General features: G+C 42.8%; 1 protein-coding gene across 1 annotated transcript in view; it reads left to right on the top strand.

Annotated features, from left to right (window-relative positions):
- plb1 (phospholipase B1) overlaps positions 1-19,165 on the top strand; it is a 181,686-nt gene that overhangs the window by 5,091 nt on the left and 157,430 nt on the right. Inside the window, exons 2-3 of the mRNA XM_073055347.1 lie at positions 11,922-11,998; positions 17,814-17,877. Coding sequence (XP_072911448.1) covers positions 11,922-11,998; positions 17,814-17,877 — 141 coding nt within the window. The remainder of the gene's footprint in view (positions 1-11,921; positions 11,999-17,813; positions 17,878-19,165) is intronic.

The following is a 19,165-nucleotide window of genomic DNA, read 5'->3' as shown; positions in this document are numbered from 1 at the left end:
GGCTTTCCCTCGCCCTACAGAGCTTGCTTTTAATTGGACTATACTTCTGTTGATTGCTGTGAAAAATCTCTTTGAAAGTCTTTCTCTGTTTCTTCAACTGTGTTCCCATTCTACGCCAGCCAACTCCTTCACCTTGTTGTAGACCTTTCTTTAGACATGATATACTGATTTTAGATTGATCTGTTGTATTCGCTCTTTGTATGAGAAATTCAATCATAATGTGATCACCTTTCCAAGAGGACTGCTTACCATAAGAACATTAATTTTTCCTCTCTCGTTGCACAGGTCTAAGATAACACGTTGACTTGTAGGTCCAATAACGTGCTCCTTTCACACTGGCATGGTCAGAGAAACTCCTGTTGTTGTTTATCTGCAATGGGACCTTAACCTTGAAAGAGCTCCATGGTTTACTTTCAGAAAGAAATACCTGTGACTTACTTGATCCCACAGCACCCTCCCATCTCCCCTTCACCGAATCCAACTCTGTTCCTGGCTCACCCTTCCTGATACCTTGCTGATGGCCACCCTGTGTAAAGGAGCAGCTTCCTTCTATCTGCTATAAAGCTCCCTCTTAAAACGGACTGATCAATGCGAAGTGAGGAAATACAACGCATTAAAAACGCTGAAAACATTCCCAGAGAACATCTTCCATGCAGAGGCTTGGCTGTTAAGATCCAAATGAGCATGAATGCTGTTCATAGGCTTTGCTAAAAATTTATACGTCCCACATCAGTGTATAAGGTAGTGTATTGGTTAAGCTGCTCATCTGGCTTCATAATGTGATGATGTGGGTTTAAGTCATAGAATAGAGCTATAGAGTCATAGAAAAGTACAGCACAGAAACAGGCCTTTCAACCCATCTTGTCCATGCCGTACCATTTAAACTCCTATCGATCTGCACCAGGATCATAGTCCTCCATACCTCTACTGTCCATGTACTTATCCATACTTCTCTTAAACGTTGTAATCAAGCTTGCATATACCACTTCTGTTGGTAGGTGGTCCTACACTCTCATGACCCTGTGAGTGAAGAAGCCTCATGTTCCCCTTAAACTTTTCACCCTTAACCCATGACCTCTAGTTGTAGTTCCACTCAACCTCAGTGGAAAAAGCCTGCTTGCATTTACCCTGACTATACCCCTCATAATTTCATATACTTCTGTCAAATCTTCTAAGTTCCAAGGGATAAGTCCTACCTATTTAATCCGTCCTTTTAATTCAGGTCCTCCAGACCCAGCAACATCCTTGTAAATTTTATCTATTGTGGCAGCCTGCACACACGGGACTCGAACCACCGCGGATAGACACACACTAGCGCATTTGGAACTACCCGCTCGGGGCAGACCTTCCAGGGACAGTCTAACGTCATGTTTGCCCTGTGGGTCACAGAGGCCCATGGGAGGGGAGATTCATGCGCGCGATTTTGAATTAGTAAAGGCATTCTGAGTTCAGCTCTCTCTGCCTCCGTGTCTTTCTTTAGTAGCGCATTGCGTGTGACTACACTATCTTATTTACATCTCTCCTGTAAGTAAGTAACCGAAACTGCACACAATATTCCAACTTAGACCACACCATGTCTTAGACAAGTTCAATATAACATCCTGTACTCAGTACTTTGATTTATGAAGACTAAAGTGCCAAAAGCTTTCTTTATGATCCTATCAGTCTCATAATGAATTTAAATTTCCAAATGTTCATTGACAAATGATTTCTAGAAAGTAGAATATAGTGGGTAATATTGCAGGTCAAATTACGGTAAAATGGCAATAATCTGTGTACTAACTATTCAAAGATCCTGGTGGTTTGGCATCTGCCTTATCTGATAATGTTTGCTGTACTTTCCTCATCTCATAGGGGCCTTGGTTCCTGTTTGTCCCATTCACTATAACATCAGAGAAAAAAGTTAACTAAAAGTACACTTGAGTATTAATTGAATAACACCTAAGAGTCCAGAAAATCTGTTTGCCCTGCAGCACTAAAATGCTGTTTATTGGAGTCTTCCCCAGGTTACGAAAGTCCGACTGGCCAGCGTACAGTCTATACATATGAACGAGCACTTGGGAGAGGGGCAGCTGGGATTTGCTGGATACCTGGGGCTGCAGACATCTTCTGCAGTGTGCGGTTCCAAACAGTTCACAGAAACAGAATCCTGCGGTAACCTGGTGACAGTCAATGTTTTAGCTCACATGATGTGGCACAGATCCAATTTTGACCCAGTGTGATGGACACTTGGCTATCCTCTGAAAGGACTAAGGATAGTGGGGGGTGGGCAATGATTAACTGTCGACCTTGTCAGCAGCTGCCTGTCAGTCATTTTAGTACCAAGACTACAGAGTCTCTGTTCATCTGCAGCTACTTTAGTGACTGGTTTCAGTGAAGAATCAAAGTGAGCTTAGCAGACTGAAGCTACTCGTCCCATCGTATCCATGAAGATTGACGGCTACCCAGACCAATCCAACTTCCAGCTCTTGGCTGGTAGCCCCACAGCTCATCCTTCATGAATGAACCACCCTCCCCCCCCCAAAAGAACCGCAGGTGCTGGAAATCCGAAATAAAACTAGAGAATACAGGAAGCACCCAGCAGGTCAGGCAGCATCAATACAGAGAGAAAAGGAGCCAATGTTTCATATCAAACATCCTTCATCAATTCTAATGAAGGCTCTTTGGACTGAAATGTCTCCTTCCACTGAGACTGCTTGAACTCCTACCACAAAGCTCAAGGATAATTTCTACTGCACTGTTATAAGGCAATTAAATAGCTCCCTCGCACAGTAAAATGGATTATTGAGCTCACAATCCATCTCTTTATGGTTTTGTACCTTATTGTTTACTTCTCTGTAGCTTTATTCTGTATTGTTATCATTTATCTTTTTCTACCTCAAAGTGCAGTGTAATGATTGATCTGTATGCAAGACAAACTTTTCACTGTGTCTCGGTACATGTGACAATAATAAACCAATTGCAGTTCCAATTGCACATCTTAGTGCTGTTTGAATGTGAAGAAGCTTTCTCCCTTCACATTCCTCTCTGGCTGTTAGTTCCAGATCTCCAATTTTAAACTCATGTTCCCTTTGAGCTTCTCTGATGGTGAGTGAGGATAAAATAAAATGAAGCTGTCAGCGGCACCAAAAGGGTGAACTGCAATGAAGGTAGAAGAAACGCACGAAGGAACATCTGCCACGATCGGCCTGTCATAAGTGTGGACAGGTGGGTAGAGTAATGGCATCAAGAGCGAGGGTAACTAGGGAGAGTGTAGGACCACTCGGAGGGGAACATTTGCTTTGATGTGGAGAATGTGAGTGAGGTCCTTAATGAGTATTTTACTTCAGTGTTTACCAACAAAAAATCCATGGAGGACCAGGAGATCAGTGCTGAGTGTTTTGGGCATTTAGAGGTCAAGGAGGAGGAAGTGTTGGGTCTCCTAATGAATATTAAGGTGGATAAATCCCCAGGGCCTGATAGGATTTACCTCAGATTACTGAAGGAGGCAAGAGACCAGTATCTTCATGTCCTCTCTAGATACAGGCGAAGTCCCAGAGGACTGGCGAGTGGTTAATGTTGTACCTCTATTTAAGAAGGCACGGGAAAATCCTAGGGAACTATAGACTGGCAAGTCTCAAGCCAATTGTGGGGAAATTGCTGGAGAAAATTCTTGACGATTGGGTATATGAGCATTTAGAAACCTAATTAGAAAGAGCCAGCATGGTTTTGTGCTGGACAGGTTGTACCTTACCAACATGATTGAGTTTTTTTTTTACAAGTTGATGAGAGAGATTGGTGAAGGTAGGGCAGTGGTTGTTGTCTACATGGCTTTTTGTAGGGCTTTTGACATGGGAGGCTTATCTAGAAGATTAGGATGTTTGGTCTTGTATCAAGTTAGATAATCTTTGGAAAGAAGTCTTTAAAACTTTATCTAAAGTCTTGAATTTGGATTTACAACTGAATCTATTAACTGCAATTTTTGGGATTATTCCATCGGAAGCAGGAGGTAATCCTGCTTCCGCTCTACGGATGATAGCTTTTACAACTTTATTGGCTAGGAGAGCCATTTTGCTTAAATGGAAGGATTCTAATCCACCTACTGTCTTTTTTTGACTTTCCTCCATTATGTCCTGCTTAAATTCACAGAAAATAAGTCAGACATTGGATACATCCTTTAAATTTGAGGAAACTTGGCGACCCTTTATTCATTATTTTCAAAGGCTCTGACTTATGGCCAGTTACTTTTTTTGAAGTTTTGGATTAGATCAGAAAGTTTTTCCTTTTTTCCTGCTTTTACTCTCAAGGTGAGCTGCCCAGTTTCCTTTTTTTTGGTGTTTTTTTTAATGTACATTTCAGTTATAAAAAATTTTGTTATCTTTTTTCTTGTTATGGATAAAAGGAGAATCAATTATCTCTTTTTATTATATACTTTTAGATTAATTCTATGTATGATTGTGATAATTTGTATTTTTCCTTCTATTTGAATTGTTATTGATATAGATTTTTGAGACAATTCTCCTCTTGTTTGTTTATATATATATATATGTATATGTGTGCATATATATATATGAAAAATGTACTTTTTTAAATGAACTAATAAAAAGATTGATAAAGAAGGAAAAGGATGCATGGGTTTCACGTTGAACTAGCTGTTTAGATTCGGAATTGTCTTGCACAGAGAAGAGAAGAGGGTAAGTGGTCAGAGGAACTTATTTAAGCTGGAGGTCTGTGATTAGTGGTGTTCTACAGGAATCTGTGCTGGGACCTCTGCTGTTTGTGATGTATACAAATGACATGGATGAAAATGTAGATGGGTGGATTAGTAAGTTTGCAGATGATGCCAAGATTGGTGGAACTGTGGATAATGTAGAAGACCGGCAAAGAATACAGTGAAATAATCAATGCAGTTATTGGGCAGAGAAATGGCAGATGGAGTTTAACCCAGATAAATGTGAGGTGTTGCACCTTGGCAGGGCAAATGCAAGGAGACGGTAACCGTTAAAGGCAAGACCGTTAACAGTGTTGCTGAGCAGAGAGATCTTGGGGGCCAAGTTCATAGTTTTATGAAAGTGGCTACACGAGCTTCTTGATTTGGACCCGCTGAGGATCCCAGGTACTCGCATTCAATTGACTGCTTCTCCAGCTGCTCTCCCATTACATTCTATGTGCCACACTTTCTGCAATGAGGAGGTCCCTGGTGTCCCTATCCTAGTCACTTTCACAACTCCTGGATTATCTCTCTGCCATATTTAATGGATAAAGTCTGCTACTTTATCCTATGCCAGATCCATGCTTTCGATTGCCAGTTCTTTGACTTTCTCACATCTTGCGAGGGTTGGAAGATCACCCGTCTATGGACCACAGAACCTGCCGTCTCCAATGCCAGCAGGTTCAGACATCTCCAGACTGCGATCTCTGGTACTGATCTCAATGGCTCTAACAATCCAGAGCAGATTCAAAACCCAGACTCCACTGTCATCAATGCGGGTTCCAACGATCTCAGACACCTCCAAAGTGCCGATTGTGCAACCTCCACCTCTGACTCCAGCCTTGACCTCCAGGCCAGGTCCTCACAGCTGCCGCTGGAAACCCCATCTCCCCTTCCCCCACCACCACTCTGCAATCTGGTCTCTCTCAGGTTCCACCACCAGCTCTTGGGCTCTCAGATATTCCATCTTCCTCTCATCCTACCATCCCCTGACCACCCCAAACCTCGTTTCTCCTTAGACACTACTAACCCCTTCCCCCATCCAATCCCAGCTCTCTGTGCTAGGTCTTAACCATTCCCTCTGACCTTCCCCTCTCTGAGGCAGAACATTCTGTCCTCGGTAAGGGCCTCACTTTTGTCCCCCTGTGCCCACACCTCAGTGAGTTCCACACCCGCCACAATGCTGAGCTCTTCTTTCACCGCCTCCGTCTCTGAGCCTATTTCTTTGGCAAGAACTCTCCATGTCGCACTGATGACCCCATCTCCCATCTTCACCCCCCCCCCCCTTCCTGGACACCCCACCCTGGTCTTCTGCCTGCTCTGGACCTTTTCATTGCCAAATGCCAAGGGGGCATCAACCGTTTTGACTTCAACGCCCCTCCCTCCAATTCCAGTCTCACTCCTTCCAAATGCTCTGCTCTCCATTCCCTTTGCACTCGTCCTAACCTCACCATCAAACCCGCAGATGAGGGAGCTGCTGTAGTAGTCCGGAGCACTGACCTCGAACTTGCTGAGTCCCAGTGACAACTCTCAGGCACTTCCTCTTACTTACCCATTGAACAGGACCCCATTAAGGAACACCAGACCATTGTCTCCCATGCCATTACCGACCTTACTAGCTCTGGGGATCTCCCATCCACTTCCACCAACCGCATAGAACCCATACCTCCTGATACTATCTCCTACCCAAGATCCAAAATCCTGCTTGACCAAGTAGACCCAATGTTTCAGCTTGTTCCTGGCTCGTTGAACTCATATCTGCACACCTCGACTCAGTTTTATCCCCGTTGGTTCAGTCCCTTCCCACCTACATCCATGAAGCTTCGCACACTCTGGATCTTCTCAATGATTTCAAGTTCCCTGGCCCCCATTATCTTACTTTTACTATGGATGTCCAGTCCCTATACACCTCCATTCCCTCAAAGCCACCAGACCCAACCACTCTGCCCTCAAATTTACCTGGTCCATTTCCGACACCTCTGTCCCCTTTCTCGATCTCTCAGCCTCTTTCTCTGGAGACAGCTTATCTACTGATGTTTGTTATATACCCATGGACTCTCACAGCTACCTGGACTATATCTTTTCTCACCCTGTTACTTGTAAAAATTGCCATCCCCTTCTCTCAATTCTTCCGACTCCACCACATCTGCAATCAGGATTAGGCTTTTCATTTCAGAATGAAGGAGATGTCCTCCTCCTACAAAGAAAGGGGCTTCTCTTCCTCTACCATCAATGCTCTCCTCAACACATCTCTTCTATTTCACGCACGTCTGCTCTCACCCCATCCTCCTGCCACCCTACCTGGGATAGGGTTCCTCTTGTCCTCACCTAACACCCCACCAGCCTCTGTGACCAGCACATAATTCTTTGCAACTCCCACCATCTACAATGGCATCCCAACATCAAGCACATCTTTCCCTCACCACCTTCCCCCTCACTTTCCACCATTCGCAGGGATTGCTCCCTACCAACTTCCTTCTCCATTCATCCCTCCTGGCACTTATCCTCGCAAGCGGAACAAATGCTGCACTTACCCCTACACCTCCTCCCTCACTATCCAGGGTCTATAATAGGCCTTCCAGGGGAGACAACACTGTGAGTCAGTTGGGATCATGTACTGTGTTCAGTGCTCCTGGGTATGGCCTCCTGTATATCGGTGAGATCTGACGTAAATTGGGAGACCTCTTCGCCAAGCACCTATGCTCCGCCTGTCAGAAGAAATGGGATCTCCCGGTGGCCGCCCATTTTAATTCCATTTCCCATTCCATTCGAACCTGTCGGTCCATGGCCGCCTCTACTGTCGCGATGAGGCCACGCTCAGGAACAATACGTTATATTCTGTATGTGTAGCCTTCAACATGATGGTATGAACATCGATTTCTCGACTTTTGGAAATCACCATTCCCCAACCCTTTTCCCTCTCTTATCTCCTTGCCTGCCTATCGCCTCCCTCTGGTGCTCCTCCCCCCTTTACTTTCTTCCATGGCCTTTTGTCCTCTTCTATTTGATTCCCCCTTATCCAGCCCAGTATCTCTTTTTCCAATCAACTTCTCAGTTCTTTATTTCTCTCCTCCCCCTTTTGATTTCACCAATCACCTTGCGTTCCTCCCTCTCCACTTTCTTACTCTGACTGCTCACTCTTTTGTCTCCAGTCCTGCTGAAGCGTCACGGCTCGAAACGTCAACTGTACTCTTTCCATAGACACTGCCTGGCCTGCTGAGTTCCTCCAGCATTTTGTGTGTGTTGCTTGGATTTCCAGCATCTGCAGATTTTCTCTTGTTTATTATGGAATGCTTGGCTTTTTTTTAAAGTTGAGGCATTAAGTTCTAAAGTCAAAAGGTTATGTTGCAACTTTATAAAACTCTGGTTAGGCCACACCTGAGCTATAGCATACATTTCTGGTCACCCCACTACAGGAAGTATGGTGAGGTGCAGAATAGTTTTACCAGGGTCTTGACTGGTTTAGAGGGCACGTGCTATCGTGAGAGGCTGGACAAACTGGGATTGTTTTCTTTGGAGCAGCAGGAGCTGAGGAGGGATCTGACAGAAGTTTATAAGATTATGAGAGCCAGGGGTGGAGTAGACAGGGAATATCTTTCTCACAGGGTAGAAATGTCTAATACTAGAGGGCATGCATTGAAGATGAGAGGGGATAAATTCAAAGGGGATGTGAGGGGTAAGTTTTTTTTACCCAGGGAGTGGTGGTTGCCTGGAATTTGCTGCCTGGTGTAATGGTGAGGCAAGCATTTTAGAGGCTTTCAAGAGACTTTTAGATAGGCTCATTAATATGAGGAAGATGGAGAGATGTGGACATTGTGTAGGTAGGGGGGGATTAGCTTTTGGGGATGGGGTTTGATTTACCATTTAGCTGGTTCACTGCAACATCGTGGGCCCGAGTGTCTGTTTCTGTGCTGGACTAATCCATTTCTATGTCCTGAAGAAAAATCTCAGCCCAAAATGTCCACTGTTTATTCATTTCCATAGATGCTGCCTGACCTGCTGAGTTCCGCCAGCATTTTGTGTGTTGCTTTGGATTGCCAGTATCTGCGGAATTCCTTGTGTTTTTGAATATTGAAAGGCCTGGATAGAGCAGACATGGAGAGAATAATTCCTGGAATGGGGGAGTCTAGAAGCCTCTGAGTAGAAGAGTGTGCTTTTAAAACAGATGAAGTGGAATTGCTTTAGCCAGAAGGTGGTGAATTTATGGAATTCATTGCTACAGGCAGCTGCGGAAGCCAAGTATATCTAATGCAGAGGTTGATAAGTTATCGATTAGTAAGGATGTCGAAGGTTACGGGGAGAAGGCAGGAGAATGGGGCTGAGAGGGATAATAAATCAGCCATGATGAAATGGCAGAGCCAACGTTCCCTCTGATTATTTTTTTTACAGCTGCACAGACCAGCCATTGCTCTGAGCAGGAAATATTTACGTGGCCTGAACACTGCGTGACACTTTAATAAAACGTTATATAAAAGATTCCAGCTGTGCCGCTAAGAAAGGCTGTGCGCGCAGGAGCATTTCGGTTACTGCCCAGCTGAGAGGAAACGGTGGACAGAGCAGACTTGATGAGCCGAATGGCCTATTCCTGCTCCGAAGCCTCAAGTCCAATGGTCTGTACATCATACCTTGCAGGGTTTCCTATGCCAGAAACTGACTGTTCCAAAAATGTCTGGAATGTAAATCCAGGCAGGTTTACTAAGCAATAAGGCCAATGCACTGAAGAAAGAATGCAGCTAAAAAGACACAAAACATGAAAAGAAAACTAATTTGTCCAGAGCTGACAACAGAAATCAAAGGTCCTATTAAATCAAAAGAACAGTCTAATATGATTACCAGAACCAGCAGCAGGCTGAAGGATTGGAAAGATCTATAAACTCAGCAAAGGAAAACTTCTGGAAATTATTAGGGAAAACTAATTGGTATGTTCTTTATTATTATCCCATGTACCAAGTGAAAACTTTGATTTGCATGCCATCCATACAGATAATTTAAAAACACAAGTATATTGAAGATGTACAAGTGAAAAGAGATCACAGAATGCAAATTATAGTTCCATTTATAGAGAAAGCCAAATTAGGTACAGTACAAGGACCACAATGAGGTAGATTGAGAGATCTAGAGTTCATCTTCATCATACGGGGGTCTATTCAATAGTATTATAACGCCGGGATAGAAGCTGCCCTTGTGTCTGGCGGTATGAATTTTCAAACTTTTCTATCTTCTGTTTGGTGGAAAGAGGGAGAAAAGAAAATGACCAGGATGGGAGTGCTCTTTGACTATGCTGACGTATTTTTGGAGGCAGTGGAAGTTTTCACGTAGTCCATAGAATGAAGATCAGTTTCCATGATAGATTGAGCTGAATGGACAGCTCTGCGATTTCTTGCAGTCTTGGGCAGAGCAGTTTCCATACCAAGCTTTGATGCATCTGGATAGGAGGTTTCAATGTTGTAACTGTAAAAGTTGCTGGGGGGGGTGGGGTCAGCAGGGACATGACGAATTTCATTAGAAGTAAAATATGAGCGTAAAACTGCAATGAGCATAAGAATGTACTGGAAGAGCTTTGTATAGATATGTACGAAAGAAAGCACTAAAGTGGGCAAGTGAGGGCTTCTTAACAGAGACAAGATGAGAATAAAACAGAATAAAGGGGTTCCCAACGTTGGTTAAAGGTAAGGCTTCATGATATAAAAAAGGTTGGGAAGCCCTGGAGTAGAGTGAAGATCCATTAGACTAGACCCACCAGGAAGGGTGGGTTTGCTGTAGAAATTAAGAGACCAGTAGATTCCCTAGAGTTCAGATGACTGAGAGAAAATAATTCAAAAAGCTTGACACGCTGGATGTAAGAAGGACGATTCCTCTGATGACGAAAATTTCCAAGATTATAATCCTTTGCGATTGTCTATCTAGAGGTTTATTGAGATTTCAACATTGGGTCCAGAAATCGATATAATTCTGGATATTACGGGAACCAAGGGGAATCGAGATAGTGCTGGAAAGTAGTTCTGAGGTAGAAGATCAGCCATGATCCTGGAGATTGGTGGGGAACTGGACAGATGGTTTGCATTTACACCTACAACTTAGTTACATTGTAATTTTCTGATGGGTGGTCTCATTGTGTACTGAAAGGAACTGATTGGTGCTTCCATCTTCAAGTAATGGTCTGGATTTGAGAAACAATGCCACTAATTTCTACATTTCAAATTGGTAAATTGGTTTATCATTGTCCCATGTACCAAGGTCCACACAAATCATTCAACATATTAGTGAGACACTCCGATGGAAAACAATAGCAGAATAAAGCATGACAGGTTTGGGCACCTGAGAGGAAGCAGTAAAGATAAAGTTAAAGGAATCTCACTGAGGGAAACAAGAAATGAGTTGATTGATGGGGTAGGAAGGTGGAAGCAACAATCTGTTGGAAGAACTTCAGCATCTGTGGGGGAAAGGATTTGTTGACATTTCAGAATGAAGCCCTGAATTAGGACCCAAAATGACAGCAATTCCTTCTGTGCTTGTTGCTCCAGCTTCCAACATTTGCAATGTCTTGTGTCTCCTAGGAAGAAAAGGAAGTGGGAAGGGGTGTGTGGACCATGAGCACTAGTATAAACCAGTTATGCCGAATGGTCTATTTCTGCACCTTTATCTCAATGTAACTTGAAGAAGTTATATGTAGAGAAAATGGGCAGGCAGCAAGATAGTGTTGTGAAGGTGAATGCAGCTACCTGGAGGACCTAGCATTATCAGAATGGGCCAAAGAGCCTCCTCCCATGCAGATACTATCCTTGAAGCTTTTACCAATGTTTGAAACTCCTAGCAACATAAATGGATACTACTTAAGCATTACTAGCTAACACAAGGCCCTATCGATTCTGAAAGAGGCACTGAGAGGTTCTGATTGGTGAGTCTGCCAATACATTTTGGATTATCCATCATGGAGAGAATGTAACTGAAGGTAAAGGGGATGATGGAAATATTAATGTTGGCCCATTGAAATTCACCTTTCATTGGATGTTCTTTCATCAGAAGGTACCTGCTTCAATATTTTCTCTCCACTTATGTTGCTTGGCAACTTAATTGAAAGGTAAAACCAGCCCGAATATAATATAAGCCATTATAAGCCAGCTTTCAAAATTGCTTCTGATCTTTGTTTTAAAATGGCCTTTCGCATAATTCTCTCATGGCTCACGCTCCAGTATTTCTGATAGCTTCACCCTGAGATCTTTCCCCACAGGGTTTTCAGAGGATCCAGCTGAAAGGAAGTATATCGAGGAAAAGGAGAATGACATCAGCCTACTGGGAAATGGAGGGGTAAGAACAGAATATCCCACCCCTCTTTTTGCTGGATCTTTCTATGTATATATTTGGAATCCCCCTGTTCAAATTCCTATTCCCCATCATCAGCATCACATAAAAATGATCAAATAGTTCATAAACTGTTTTTGATACTATTTGTCTGTATGCATATATATTTGAATGTGTATGTGTGTTGTGTATCTACATATATTGACTTGCACAGTGGATTCCGGTCAATTGGGCCATTGGTTAATCAGGGAAGCCACTTATTTTGGACAACTCAACAAAAAATAATCAAGAAAATAGCCAGGATTCCCTTCATTTATTTGGGATCTAGGCTGCTTAATTTACAAGAGACTGGCATCAGTTGCATGCACGTGCGGCTGTTAAACACTAAACTGTGCTTGGCGCAAACAGTTTTTGAATAGTATTAGTTGTGTGCATTTGTGTTCAAAAAGCAAAGATTTTTGTCTCTAATAGTTGGCAAGAAATAAGCAGTAAGACAATTCAGGACTGTTTTGCTCACTGCAGTTTCAAGCGTTCACTGGCTTGATGGTGACCCTAAAATTACCAGAGATTCTGACAGAGACATCCTTCTTGGCTATTGGGACCAGTGTCATTGCCCATGATACATGTCTAATGTGGCTTGTTAGTTGTATTTCACTATTCCAAGTTTCATTCCCATTAGTGTCATCATTCCTCCAGTATCAGTTCTTAGTTCCCATCTGCAGGTTTCAGTTCAGTATCTTTGAAATGTGGTTCAACCCCATTTTCCGGAATGACTGAAACAGCCAAGCCAGTGTCCAATTCCATTTTAATTAATGTCCCATTCACTTCTGCTGTAAGCCATATTGCTTGTCTATTGTTAGTTTTTACATTGTATATCTTAAGGCTACTCCGTCCTGTGTCACTCTCAACATTATCAGATTTTTCATTAACAGCATGCAGATTAGTGCTCTCTTTTGAAATTGCAACTTGGATTTTCATCTTTTTCTTTTCCCTGTGCAGTCCATTTATTTCTGTCTGCCCAACATACTCTTTTTATGTGTCATGCTTTGTTGTATTATCTCCGAGTTTCAGCATTATGAGCTGTGCTTCAGATAGGAGTGGTTTTGGAATGCTTTCTTGTAAGATTCCGCAAACTAAACAATCTCTTAGTGTATCCTTAAGCCTATCACTAAACTGACAATACTCGAACAATTTCTTCAATTCAGCCATATAAGCTGAAATGGACATCCTTTCCTTTTGACTCCTCTTGTGAAGCCTAAAGCATTTTGCAATCAACAATGTTTCCGTTCCAAATTTTCCTGCATTATGTTCACAATATTAGTAAAGCTCTTTTTGGCTGGTTTAGTTGGAGCAGTTAAACTTCTAAGCAAAATGTACGTTCTTCCACTTATTATGCTCAGTAACACTGGCACTCATTTTCATTGGCTATTTCGTACTTCAAAATATTGCTCAATACAGTCAGAATACATCATCCAGTTATCTGTTGTGCAATTGAATGTGTCTATCTTTCTGATATAGCCAGTCATTTCTGCTTTTCTAAAATTTACTATTATTATCACCTAGTGTTCACTGTTTATGAACCCATTAATTTCATCAATTTTCTGCCTTTTTTTGAAAACACAATCTTCTCTTTCCCTTTCAAAGAAAAATCCCTGCTGTGCTTCAAGAGATTGGAAGTTGCCTTGAGTTTCAGGTTTATTTTAAAACTTCCTTGTTGTCACTGTTAGTTTTGTAACTCCAGAAACTAATCAAAAGAAGAACATGGGAGTCGGGGATACTTATATATACTTTAGTGAGGCACTCACATATAACGTGGTGGTGTTATGATGTATACCATCCATACGCTTCTTATACATAACCCATAATGAATTATTTAAACAAAGAATCCTTAATCAAACAATATATTCACTATGATATTCAAATATTACTGAAATATCAAATACACACCAATCCCCTTTGGTTCATGAACCTGATGGTTGAGGAGTAGTAGCTGTTTCTGAACCTGATGGTGTGGGACTTAAGGTTCTTGTCCCTGCTTTCTGATGGCAGCAGTGAGAAGAAAGCATGGCCTGGGTGGTGGGGGTCCTTGATGATGGATGCTGCTTTCCTGCTGCAGCACTCCTTTGTAAATGTGCTCAATGCTGGGGAAGTCTTTACCTGTGATGGACTGGGTTGTATCCACTGCTCTTCGTAATTTTTTTTTCCATTTAAGGGCATTGGTGTTCCCATACCAGCCCATGATGCAGCCAGTCAGTATACTCTCCACCAGACATCTACACAAGTCTGTCAAAGTTTCTAGAAGACATGCCAAATCTGCACCAACCTCTAAGAAAGTAGAAGTGCCGTCTGTCGTGCCTTCATTGTAACATGTTGGGCCCAGGATAGATGCTCTGAAGTGATAACGCCGAGGCAGCAGAGGGACCGAATGCTTTAATAAACTGACTTATTTCCCTGATTACCTTTGCTTTAAATGAAGTAGATGATACCCACAGTATAATGCAAAATCCTGATGACTAAAACAGGCACGCAATATGATGGAGTGAGACTGGTGACTCTGTGGCTCAAAGGAAGCTTGGCAAAGCTGTGTAACTGCAGTAAGAAGCAGCATGCGTGAAGGAAGTTCATCGTCTGGAGCTCCAGTGTCCCTGAAACTCTATCTATGGTTAGGTATATGAGCATCTACATCAGTCTGTCCCCCAATACTCCAACCAGGAACACTGGACTTAGCATTATTTCACCAGCTGTCTCTATTTCCCGACAATGACTCCTCAGCGTTATTTTACGCTACCAGATTTGCAGTTATTGACAAATTACAAAGGAGGCAGGTCAAATTAAAATGATGTGCAATGTCTTCACACTGGTGGGCAGCTAACACAGCTGAGTAAGGATTCGGTGCAGGCTCTCCCCATTCAACTGGATCCAGATTTGTCATTCAGGTTCAATGTAGTCAGTGGCTAGACTATTTCCCTATACAGTATGTGGACCTACTTAATAACTCGTATGGTGACGCTAAGCTCCAAGCCTCCACTAGATACAGGTCTATTGACAACACAAGTGGAGAGAGTGGTAAAGAGGTTTATGGCATGCTTGCTGTCATTGGTCAGGGCATTGCGTAGGAAGTCATGTTCAAACTGTGTAAAACTTCGATTAGGCCACATTCAGAGTACTATGCCAGCACAGTACAGAAAGAATGGGCCAGGTACAGAAGATATTCACAGGATATTGCCTAGAATAGAAAGTATTAACTAAATGGACAGGTTGGACAAACTGGGATTGTTTTCTCTGGAGTGTCAGAGATGGATGGGAGAGTCACAAATCTCCTTTGAAATTTCCTCTTCATACCTTAAGCTATGCCCTCTAGAATTTGACATTTTTTCCCTGGATGAAAGATTCTGACCATCTACCCCATCTATAACTATTATAATTTTATATAACTTTCATCAAAGCTTCCATCCACCTCCAACAGTCTGGAGAAAATAACCCAAGTTCTTCCACTCTCTTTCTAGCTAGTACCCTTAATCAAGGCAGCATCCTGGTAAATCTCTTCTAAACATTCTCCAAAGCCTCCACATCTTCCTGTTATCAGGTAATTAGAACTAAACACAATATTCCAGGTGCAGCCTGACTATAGTTTTATACAACTGCTTCCTAAGCTTCTTACTTATAGTCAGTGCATACCCATAAAGACCTCCCAAGCAGTTAAAACACTTGCCTGGATTGATCTCCGACATTTCTCTGCCCATATCTGTAACTGATTAATATCCTGCTGTATCCTTCAAGAATCTTCTTCACTGTCTGCAACTCCACCAATTCTTGTGTCATCCCAGGTTTACCAACCAACCAATTTACATTTTGATTCGAGTCATTTAGAGTCATAGAGTCTTACAGTCGATAACGACTGTGTTCCCTAGCAAGCTAATTCCATTTGCTCACATTTGGCCCATAAGCCTCTAAACCTTTCCTATTCATGTATTTATCTAAATGGCTTTTAAATGTTGCCAATGTGACCCCCCAGCCACTATTTCTGACAGCTCATTCCAAATATGAACCTTACATTGTGTGAAGAAGCTGCCCCGGATGTTCCTCTTAACTCTCTTGCCTCTGATCCTAATCTAATGCATTCCTGTTTTTAGCACCTCCTCCCTGTGTACTTTCACCCTATCTATGCCTCTCATGACCTTGTATAGCTCTATCAGGTCACCCCTCAATCTCCTACATTCCAGGCTATATAGTCTATGCAACCTCTCCTGGCACTCCTTTTATGTACTCTTTCAAGTTTAACAACATAGTTCCTATAACAGGGTAACCAGAATAATTTATATACAACCCAAACAACAGTGGTCCTGTACTGATCCCTACAGAACTCCATTGGTCACAGATCTCCAGCCAGACTAATACCCTTCCACCACTACCTTCTGTCATTGATGGGCAAGCCAATTTTGAATCCAATCACCAAGTCACCGTAGATATTATCACATCTTAATCTTATGGAACAGTCTACCAGGAGAGACCTTATTCAATTCTTTGGCATGTTTCAATACTTTGGTCTTTTTCCTGGCACATTGCCACACTTTATTCTCTCTGTATGAATTACTGGAAAAAGATGATCCTTGGAAATGGGATGATGAGCAACGGACACCAAACAGGAGATGCAAGACCAGTCTTGACAATGAGTCCATCTTTATTAGGATGCTGAGGTTCAGAATTCAGTTGATTATCACTGACATGGGTCAAGACGTTTGACGTTTTGTGGCAGCAGTACCATGCAAGACACAAGAGTTTCCATAAGTCACAAAAATAAATAAATAATGCAAATGGCAGATAGTGAAGAAGTGTGCATGGGTTCTTGGACTGATCAGAAACCTAATGGTGGAAGGGAAGAAGCCAATCGTCCATTGCAAGGATTGATCAGCGAGGCTCATGGCAATGGACTGGTTTGGGGGGATATTGAGGTTACGTGTGTTTCTGGATTCTGGGTACTCTGCTGTTTTTGAGCCGTTTGATCAGGGCACTTTAGTGCAAACTGGGGCGCTTTGGAGAAGACTGGCTTGGCGGCCTGCAGTCGGCTAACAGCGTGGCGCTGAGCTGAACACTCCTGGACTCCTGGTTTGATGTTCGATATTCGATGTGTTGTTCACTCACTTTTTGTTGTTCGTGCAATTTGTTCTTGCGCGTTGGGTATTCGGTGTTTTCTTTGAACAGGTACCATGGTGTTTCTTTGTTTCGTGGCTGTCTGTGGGAGGACAAACCTCAGTGTTATTCTGTATACATACTTTGATCATAAATGTACTATGATCCTAAAACATAGAGTGTGGGTCTTTAGGCTCCTGTATCTCCTCGCCAATGGTAGTAATGAGAAGAGTGCATGTCCTGGATGGTGAAGGTCCTCAGTGATGGATGCCCCCTTCTTGAGGTACCACCTCTTGAAGATGTGCTCAATGGTGGGGAGGGCTGTACTTGTGATGGACTCTTACATGGTGCACTTAGATGGAGGGGGAGCAAGCTCAATGATGAGTTCAGGCCAATGGCATTTACTCACCTCCCAGTGACTATGTTGGATTCACTTGGCTTGATAACAGCAGCGATTGGGGAAGCCAGCAGATGAGGAGGATAAAGGCTGGGTCTCTCAGTGGTCTAGGTGACCAGGTCCAGCTCTTGGGGTTGAGAATGACACCTTGGGAGCAATATTGTAAGAGGATGGCACGTATCGTTTGGCCTAATCACCATCATACATCAGGGTAGACATGCCCCCATTGTGTACTCCAACTACATTGATGTGATTTGGTATGCATGCAACTGACCTTTGACATTTCCCTTCTAGACCCTCACAGATCCTGGTATTGGCTGTGTTGAGGGAACATTTTCCAGCCCACCTTCTGATTCAGGTAAGTATGATTCTGATAGGGGAACAATATCAGAGAGATATTGGAGAAAGGGATTTGGAGAAGTCAAGGATGTTCTCCCTTGAGTAAAGATTACAAGGAAAATCGATACTCTTCCAATTTATGAAGGGTTCTGAGCGAGCAAATTGGGAGAAACTATTTTCAAACCTAGCTTTACTATAAGTGAGCAGAGGGAACAGATTTGAAGTAATTGTCAAGAAGTTACAGGGAAGCCAGAAGGAATTGTATTATTTACTGAACTACAATCTGTAAGTTCCAGTGACCAGAAAAAGGAGTGTCAGTCATTAGACTAAGGAGAAAGAATAGAGAAGTGGGATATTTGCTCTCTCTGTCAAAGAGCTGGCACGGTAGGCCGAATGTCAAACCTTCATGTCTTCACATAATCCAGTGATCGTGTCAAATCGTGTCAAAGGCAACATGCACCGGTAATGCATGGCAGTTCTTCCTCACTCTGATAGAGAGAGCTTGAGTCATGGAGTCATAGATCATAAGATATTGGAGCAGAATCAGGCCATTTAATCCATCAATCATGTCTGACTCTTTCAAGCTCATCCTCCCACTTGATCCCTGTAATCCTTAACTCCTTACCAATCAAAAACCTATCAATCTCTGCCTATCAATAAGCCCAATGACTTGGCCTCTACACCTCTGTGGCAACAAATTCCACAGATTCACCACACTCTGGCTGAAGAATCTCGGTTTCTCTTTATTCTGAGCCTGCTTTAATGATCTGATTATAGACTCCCAGACTAATGGAAATATCCCCGTCACATCCAGTCTATGCAGACCTTTCAGTGTCTGGTAGATAACAATGAGATTCCCCATGCCGCATAGAAACAAGCCCTTTGAACCAACTTATCCATGACAACCAAGTTAACAACCTATCTGAGCTTGTCCATCTGTCTGCATTTCTCCCATATCCCTCTGAAACTTCTTCAGCATGTAACTGTCCAAATGACATTTAGGTGCTGTAATTGTACCTGTCTCTACCACCTCCTCTGGTAGTGATGCACCATCAATAACTCTCTCTGAGACGTGAAGTCGAGATATCGGCTTTTATTGACTGGAAGAAAGAACAAGCAGTAGTTGACCACCATGCTACATCCTGGAGAGTGAGGGCCGGGCTCAGGCCTCAATCGTCTTTATACCGGGGTCTGTGGGAGGAGCCACAGGAGCAGTCAGCAGGGGGTGTGTCCAGACAGGTATATGTAGTTCACCACAGGTAGCTTGTTCCATATCCTCGCCACCTTGTGTGTGGAAAAAGTTCCTT

This window comes from Hemitrygon akajei, chromosome 9 (genome assembly GCF_048418815.1).
Source record: "Hemitrygon akajei chromosome 9, sHemAka1.3, whole genome shotgun sequence".
Taxonomy (NCBI): Eukaryota; Metazoa; Chordata; class Chondrichthyes; order Myliobatiformes; family Dasyatidae; genus Hemitrygon; species Hemitrygon akajei.
The sequence above is the reverse complement of the archived record's forward strand: the minus strand, read 5'-3'. Positions and strand labels throughout refer to the sequence as shown.